Below are 8,119 nucleotides of genomic sequence, written 5' to 3'. Positions count from 1 at the left end.
AATAAATAGATATATTACAAGTATTAAAATGTATCACATTAGATATTTAGATAAAATGAGGAAATTAAATAAATCTGCTTTATTATACAAAAGAAATTTTCAAACAATAAGTGAACATTATTTGCCTTGTTGATAAAAAATATTTTGCTTTTGGAGTCGACTTATGAGATATCTTTTGAGATTGTTTTAATCTTTAAATGAAAAATCAGAAACACTGCGAAACTACGAAACTATCAATTGATGTCTTACTTTTAGCAAGATGGCGTGAATCAGTCGCTAATTTGGTCCTCAGGTGGAGAAATAGCTAACCCTGGCCTGTTTCCAATTTCCATTTCTGCCGTCTCAGCCTTTGTGGTCTCTGAAAGGTACAAGGCAAATTAAATTGTTTGTTTCCATATTTAAGAAGTGTTGAGAAACAGAAATTATACTTACAAAAAAGAAGGAAAATAGGGTAAAAACCGAATATTTGAGAGGGGGCGCAGTTCCTAGATTCCATTAACTCCCCCCTCCCTCCTGTATAGGGGACTCCAGGTGAGCAAACAATATAAGTACCCTAAACACTTTAAAATATAAACATTACTATCATGATTTTTACTATATAGGCTATAGCTGTCAAAACAAGTATTTTTTTTTCAAGTTAATAGTAGTCACATTCCACTTATTGTATTTATAAAGACTCAATTTCCACTACTGAGTCTTTTCTTATCATTGTTCAGAGATATCTTTAGTCATATTTTGCTAATTTTCCAGATAATTTGGCATTTTTCTTAGTCGTTCACAAGCATAAGGGAAACAAAAAATGTCTCCACACTATATAGAACATTTTATAAATCTTAGGTTGAAGTTGCGAGGTGGGGTAATAAATGGTGATAAATATTGTATTTACAGCACACACAAAAATCTGTTGATGGTGGCAACCGACAAAACATCTAAACCAACGAAGGAAAGGTTCCTTGATTTCAGATGGCCACATAATCAAAACTATTCAGGCAGTAAAAATATGCATACCTCTATATCGATTGTACTGTTTCCACAATAATCGTGAAATTTCTTCTACCCATGAATCTCGGGTTTCCGTAGAGGAAGCTTCAAGAAGGTACGGGTATTCTGAGGATTTTGTTTTCGGAACCCAATTTCAAAGCTATTAGGAGGTCCATCGGGCCGCACAGTGATGCCTTTTTCTGACATTTTGTAACTGTTCTTATATGCATAGCTTTCTAGATTCTGAAAAACAAATCATCAGACAGAACAAGTTTTATATGAAAAAAGAAACAAAATGCATGTCTTTTACAATTTCACTACTACCACTACTGCTGTTACAAACAACTCACAGCAGCACCCAACCACCTGAGGCTAACACAGCTCTGAACGTTCCTCATTTATCCTAGTATATTAAAAATTTCCTCTTTACAACCTCCCAATCAGTACGGATTTCCTTTAAATCCCATCTTACGAACTCTTTCCACTCCATTCAGGATGACTTGCTTTTTGTTTAGCCCTAGATGGTTGGCTGAAAAGGACAATCTTTAACATTCCAGTAATAAAATCTGTATTTTTTTCTTTTATAGACACCCGTACACTGTCAAACTTGTAACAAGGCTATGGGTAAAGCCACGCCGAGAAATTATTGAAACTCTGGCTTAACCTACTTGTAACAAGACCTTTTCCTCGAGTGTTGAACCTAGGAGTCAAAAAACTACATTAAGTTTGGGAAAGATTAACCGCTTATTTTCTTTTGTGATATTTTTATTTTTATCATTTAAATTTTATCATATCTAATTATTATTTTACTTTTCAATAATTCCTCTTTTTTTTGTCTCTTCTGAGATCGACATAGATACCAGGTAAATTTCGAGCGGATGGGTAGCCTCAATAGTGGTTTCTCAATAACATCCGGTGGTTGTTGCTTTTTTCTAACTGCTTTAAATAAACCGTTAAGTAATACCTTTAATTGCTTGAAAATGGCGATACCTCGAAGATATCCTCCAAACACCAGGACACCAGCCTCCGAACACCAGACTCCCTAAAATATACCTCCAATGGCAACCGGAAGGCACCTGCTACCGAGGAACACCAAAAACGGTGTTCGTAAAAACATGATAAAAGAGCCCTCCAGACGAGTCTCATCCCAGAGTAGGAGAAGATGCACGCAGCGAATGGAGACAACTCACTGACACCCTGTTTGAAAAAAAGCACAGCCAAGAAACTCACAAAACTTTGTGCGCTGTTAGCCCCAGGTGACTTTGTGCTGCGATGAGCTGTTAGTAGTCGTTTTATATCGTCAAAATCTGACATAACAAAACTAATTGTGCGCTTTATTAAACAAAAATCACAAAAATCTTTTCAATAATTTTCTACTTGTTGTCATTTTTCCTACGCAAGAAAAAACATATCAGATCTTTAAACCAACCATTGTTGACATTAATTTAAAGAAGAATAGAATATCAAATGATGAATTGAATTTCTTAAGAGACAAAATGCATGCCTATGTGTTCATCAAATTACAAGCTTTATAGCCTGGTCGTTTTTATTAGAAGGATGAAATTTACTCTTCCTTTATTATAAACAGCGAGATACAGTATTAGTCAAGTTTTCAGGAGAAGGGTATATATTGATCATCATAAACTCATGTACAAAACAGGTGAAATATTTCGGAAATTTAAAGGAGAAATGTGAAAACTTCTTTTGACTGTATTCTTTCACTAAGTTTTATTCGGAAAAATGCTATTTTTTTATGATTTAATATGACTTAAAAGACTGCATGTCATTATGAGCTCTTTTTCAACCTTTGCCAAAAAAGTCACGTACAAATGCACGTGATAACCATGACATGCTCCTTACCAAAACAAATAAGTATTATTAGAACCGAAAAAAAAGGAATTTTTTAAAGTTTCGATTTTTTTTAGCTTTTGTTAATTTATTGATTTTGATTTTGTATAAAATGTTCAATTGTGGAGACAAAATATTCCAAAATTTAGGCCCATAAGCTCAAATTTATGACTTGATCCTCGTCAAATTAAAAGAATCGTCATCTTAAAATTAACGAAACTTGAACTTCATATTTTCATATTCAATGTCCCTATGCTTAGGGTTTTTCCATACTCATTCGTTAAATCAGCATACTAAACAATTAAATATTAAATTTTTAAGTAATTAATACAAGTGCACTTGAAAATTTTCTCTTTGCATTAGATCGATAATGCTGCTGTTGATTATTTGAAATACTTGTAAAAAATTCTGAGGTAGAAAAAAAACATGGTTTTCATTGGAATCGAAAAATGAGTGTCTCAAACTCCTAAAATCCTTAAATTTCGAGATCTCATATTTTACATCCCAATGTGTTTTACCTTTCCATTGATCACATTAAAATATACAGTTTTGGATAAATAACTTGTATTTCACGATTTGAATCTGAAAATAATTCCATTTTCTGCTTTCCAAATGACCAATACAGTTGTTCTCTACAGTTGTTTCAAGTTTATCAGCCATGCCGATTGCAGGCTGTATTTTTCCAATCTTCGCAGGAATGTTTGAGGTGTCGAAAATCGGATTAGGTTCAAATCTTGGACTAGTGTGATGATCACACTTTACTTTGAACATATTCTTCTTTTTAAGCCAAAAAGGCCTACATGATTTTCTTCTGTGTAACGCTATATCTACTCCTACTGTTTATCCCAGTGTACCCAATTCTTCGTTTTGGGACGGGGGTCAGTAGCGTGACTCTGTAAGCTTAGCCAGAGTCGACCCAGCTCTAAATGGGTACCTGGAGAAATCTGGGGAAGGTAAACAGAAAGGGTGTGCGAAAGCACAGGATGGCTGGCCCCCAACCCCCCATTGCACTTTCTGGCTGAAGGGCCAAGAAACGGAGATCAGCACCGCCGGTACGGACTGTAAAGTCTAATTCCGTATCCTTTACCTTTTCTTTTTTACTGTTTGCCTTTTACTGATCTTAACTTTTTTTAGACCTATAGAAGTTTAAGGAAATATGAAAGTCAACAAAACTAGAATTTGAACAAAGGAAAAACAAATTGAAAATAATATAATTCAGTAATGCAACGAAAGTACAAATAATAATTTTACCTTCCGTTCTGGATCTCCTTTAGCTTTGCTGAATAAGATTAGATCTTCAAACAGAAAAACGTATCTAATCTTTTTCGTTTTTTCTTGGTAGACGGTGAATTCATCTTGGCGCAATAAGCGACCTTGCTCTTTTAAGTTGACCTTCAAAAAAATAGACACAACTAATTTGCTGCTCAAGAACCAGGAAATTGTCTACTTTTTAAACGTAATTCAAAATAGTTTTAAATAAAACTTACATACAAACCTAATATTACAGTTTATTTAGGGTAACAGCACTGCTTCGGAACAAAAAAAATAGCCTTTTTAAGTTAAAATACTAATATTTCTCTTGGAAATGTTCAAATATAAGGAAGTTTCGTATTAAGAGACCGTTTTTTAGTTTTTAAAATACATGCTTTACTAAAATTTGACTATCTCATGTCTGATAACTATCGATAACTATCGATATCGATATCGATAATATGATAACTATCAATAAATTATAAACTACCTTTGACATATTCAAAATATAACCATTGGTTCGCATTACTTTTTTGTCAATACGAAATATCTATTTAATGCAAGAAGGAAGAAATCTGCCGAAAGAACTCACTAAGGGTTATCTCAATCGGTCTCAAATCGCAATGGACACTTTTCTTAGGTATTAGCATGCAGCAAGGCAATATCCAGGGGGGTAGAGGGGTTTGAATCCCTCTCCCCGAAATCTTTGCCTTACTCGCCAAAAAAAAACGTAACAAAAATAAATATATACAAATTATTGATGCATTTTTAAATTTTTTTTGTTCCATCCCTCCCCCCCCAAAAAAAGCAAAGAAACCCTGAATGCAGCCCTGGCATACAGTGACATTGGCAGTTTTAAAATCTTGAATAATTTTCATTTCAAACTAAACAACTTTTAGACATAAAAGAAAGAATTATTAGTTTTCATTAAAAGTAATACAGTAATTGATTTCTAAATCTGATTTTAATAATTAAATTAATAGAATACATTGTTAATAGATTAAATTGGAATTATACCATTACATTTAGTGGTTCATTTTTATTGAGGTGTGTTAAGGAAGGAGATGAGTGTTAAGTTAGTGGTGGCAAAATACATAATGTTGATCTTGTGTTTTGTTTTTTAAACCGCCTCTGAGGTTTAATCCAGATGTTAGCAAGACTAAGTCATTGTGCTGACTGAGATTAGTCAAACAGTTCGTCGTAACGAACTGTAGTAAGAAGTGACCGGGTTCAGTAGTAACCGAAACTACTGAATTTTTGATACCCATAGTTACATCAAAAGGATTGTATTTTAATGCTAATTTTTAATGTATAATTTTCATCAAGCTTAGTCTTACCCATCAAAAGTTAAGAGCCTGAGAAAATATGCCTTATTTTAGAAAATCATGAAAAAACACCTCTTAAGAGTAATAGAATCTTAACGAAAATCACACCATCAGATTCAACGTATCAGAGAACCCTACGGTAAAAGTTTCATGCTCCTATCTACAAAAATGTGGAATTTTGTATTTTTTGCCACAAGATAGATCACGGATGTTTATTTGTTTTTTGTTTCCCAGGGGTGAGCGTTTCGACCCAGTGGTCCTAGAATGTCACGGGAGGTCTCGTTCTAACGGAAATTAAAACTTCTAATGCCCTTTTAAAGTCACCAAAAAATTGGAGGGCACCTAGGCCTCCTCCCACGCTAATTTTTTCCCAAAAGTCACCAGATAAAAATTCTTAGATAGCCATTTTATTGAACATATAGAAGCTAAAAACTATGTCTTTGGGGAAAACTTACTCCCCCACAGTCCCCGTGGGAGGGGCTGCAAGTTTCAAACTTTGACCAGTGTTTACAAATTGTAATGGTAATTGGGAAGTAAACAGGCACTTCAGGGGGATTTTTTTTTGTTGACGGGAGGGGTTGAAATGAGGGTGTTATTCGGGGGAACTTTACAAGGATGAAATTGTCATGGGGGAAGGGAATTTCCACGAAGGTGTTCAGGATTTCTTTTGAATTTTTTTAAAGAGCGATGAAAAAATAAATATGAAAACATTATTTCAACTGAAAGTAAGGAGAAGAATTAAAACTTAAAACGAACAGAAACTATTATGCGTAGGGTGTATCTCCTCCTAATACCTTGCTGTTTACGCTAAACTAATTTTATTAATTACGACTATTTGTTCTATGGCCTTTGTGATTCAGGGGTCATTCTCAAGGAATTGGGACAAAATTTAAGCTTTAGTGTAAAGAGCGAGGTATTGACGAGGGGGCAATAAACGTAATAAAAACATACGAATTTAGAAGTTCGTTACGTAAGTACGTATATTTTTACTAATAAAAACGTTTGTTAAATTAAAAGTTCTAGTTGCCTTTTTAAGTAACCAAAAAATCGGAGGCTATCTAGGACTACTCCACCGCTCCATTTTTTCTCAAAACTGCCCAGTAAAAACTATAAGAAAGTCATTTAGCAAAAAAAAAATGTAGATTTTGTTTTAATTATTCATTCAAAACATGCATTAATTCAAAAGTTTTCAGAAATTAAATAAAAAAAAGATTTTTTAACTGCAAGAAAGGAGCGACAGTAAAACTTAAAACTAGCAGAAATTATTCCGTATATAAAAAGGTTTGTCCCCTCCTCAACACCTCGCTCTTTACGCTAAAGTTTTGTATTGTTTTAAAAAGAAGAGTAGTGAGAAAGAGTCAAACTTTAGCGTAAAGAACGAGGAGTTGAGGAGCAACCCCTTTCATATACGGAATAATTTCTGTTTGGTTTACGTTTTAATGTCGTTCCTACTCGTTCCTCGTTCCTACTTGCAGTTTAAAAAACTTGTTTGTTTTATTTAATTCAAACTAGAGACGGAACATTTTATCTCTCTTTACGTTCACTCACCAACAGAATTTTCAACTCAAGTACGTTAATATTTGTCAATGACTGCTATGAGTATAAAACCTAAACACTTAGAAGTGTATCGAAAAATCACTCAAAAGTTAATGAAAAAAGAGGAAGAAAATGAAACTTACATCACTTTCTCGAATACAGTCCACGGGGAGGAGATCATTGCCATGTCTTAGATGGAATTTTATAATTCTTTCAGTTGCAATCAGATCATCAACTTCGTGCGTTTTAACACATTCCAGCTTTACGAATGACCTTACGAAGTCCTTACGAGTGGCTTTTGAAGAGAGTTTTATTAACTGAGCCAATAGTAATGCGTATTTTCCCATTCTCTGGACTGGTTTGATCAAATGACTTGCAAGGTCTAATTTGTCATCCAATTGCAGCGTTTTTGCTAAAAATTAAACTGCAATTTAAAGCATTTCTTTTTACCAAAAACCATAAAAGAATTATAGGACGCTAAAAACACCTTCAACTGCTCTAAAGGGTTCCCAAATAGAAAGTTTTTAAGAAATGTTCTAACACCCATGCTGCCTGATATTCGTAAAGGGTCCGACGGATAGCGAATGAAACTGAAAAATGTGCTCCGAGCTCAGACAGTTATTAAGCCCCAGCTGTTTCAATAAGGAAGGTACTCAACGCGGGGAAAAATAATTTTGAAACGAAAGCTCCCTTCTCTAGTTATTTACACGAGTGAAGATAGTTCATGACGCATTTTTGGAAGAAAATTCTAAATATCTTGAGAGTCAGCAAGATTGGGGAAAACGGATACGACAGAGCTAATCAGTTTAAGGGGCCGGGCTGCTTTTTGTGTAGGGTAAAGCTTTAGAAACAAAATGATACCTTATATGTGGTTTACCACTACTGATTTACCCTCTGTAAAGCTTTATAAAAAGCTAAATCCCTACCATGTAGTTTAAGGAAATAATTTTTTAAATATTTACAGCATGTTTTCCCAGATAGAGGCCCCAGATGTCCATGAACTTACCGATACACCTTCTTATTTGGGTATTTGGTTTAATTTTAGGCTACTAGTAATAAAGCTTTATCTCGTTTCTCAAATTTTCTCTCAACTATGGAGCAAGCTAATCAAACCATTGAATTTAATAGTCCTCAAACCGGAAACAAATATCAATGCAACATAGAAGTTGTTAATTCAA

The 8,119-nt window shown here is 34.1% G+C and overlaps 1 protein-coding gene across 1 annotated transcript; it reads right to left on the bottom strand.

Annotated features, from left to right (window-relative positions):
- Window positions 1-253: 253 nt before the first annotated feature.
- On the bottom strand, window positions 254-7,417 carry LOC136042701 (puratrophin-1-like). Its single transcript, XM_065727664.1, has 4 exons — window positions 7,085-7,417; window positions 4,081-4,221; window positions 1,009-1,224; window positions 254-358 (listed from the first exon to the last, which is right to left on the bottom strand). Exons 1-3 carry the CDS (start codon window positions 7,286-7,288, stop codon window positions 1,054-1,056), a joined length of 516 nt encoding a protein of 171 aa, XP_065583736.1. The 5' UTR covers window positions 7,289-7,417; the 3' UTR covers window positions 254-358; window positions 1,009-1,053.
- Between the last annotated feature and the right edge of the window lie 702 nt (window positions 7,418-8,119).

Source organism: Artemia franciscana, unplaced genomic scaffold, assembly GCF_032884065.1.
Source record: "Artemia franciscana unplaced genomic scaffold, ASM3288406v1 Scaffold_1805, whole genome shotgun sequence".
Classification (NCBI taxonomy): Eukaryota; Metazoa; Arthropoda; class Branchiopoda; order Anostraca; family Artemiidae; genus Artemia; species Artemia franciscana.
The sequence above is the reverse complement of the archived record's forward strand: the minus strand, read 5'-3'. Positions and strand labels throughout refer to the sequence as shown.

What these genes read in the sequence shown, in the direction of transcription:
- LOC136042701 (XM_065727664.1), bottom strand. Translation starts at nt 7,288, where the DNA reads ATGGGAAAATACGCATTACTATTGGCTCAGTTAATAAAACTCTCTTCA. An exon ending in ACTGTATTCGAGAAAGTGAT is followed by an intron (nt 4,222 to 7,084) that starts GTAAGTTTCATT and finishes ATTTTTTTGAAG; the next exon opens with GTCAACTTAAAAGAGCAAGG. An exon ending in AAGGAGATCCAGAACGGAAG is followed by an intron (nt 1,225 to 4,080) that starts GTAAAATTATTA and finishes TTTGTTTTTCAG; the next exon opens with AATCTAGAAAGCTATGCATA.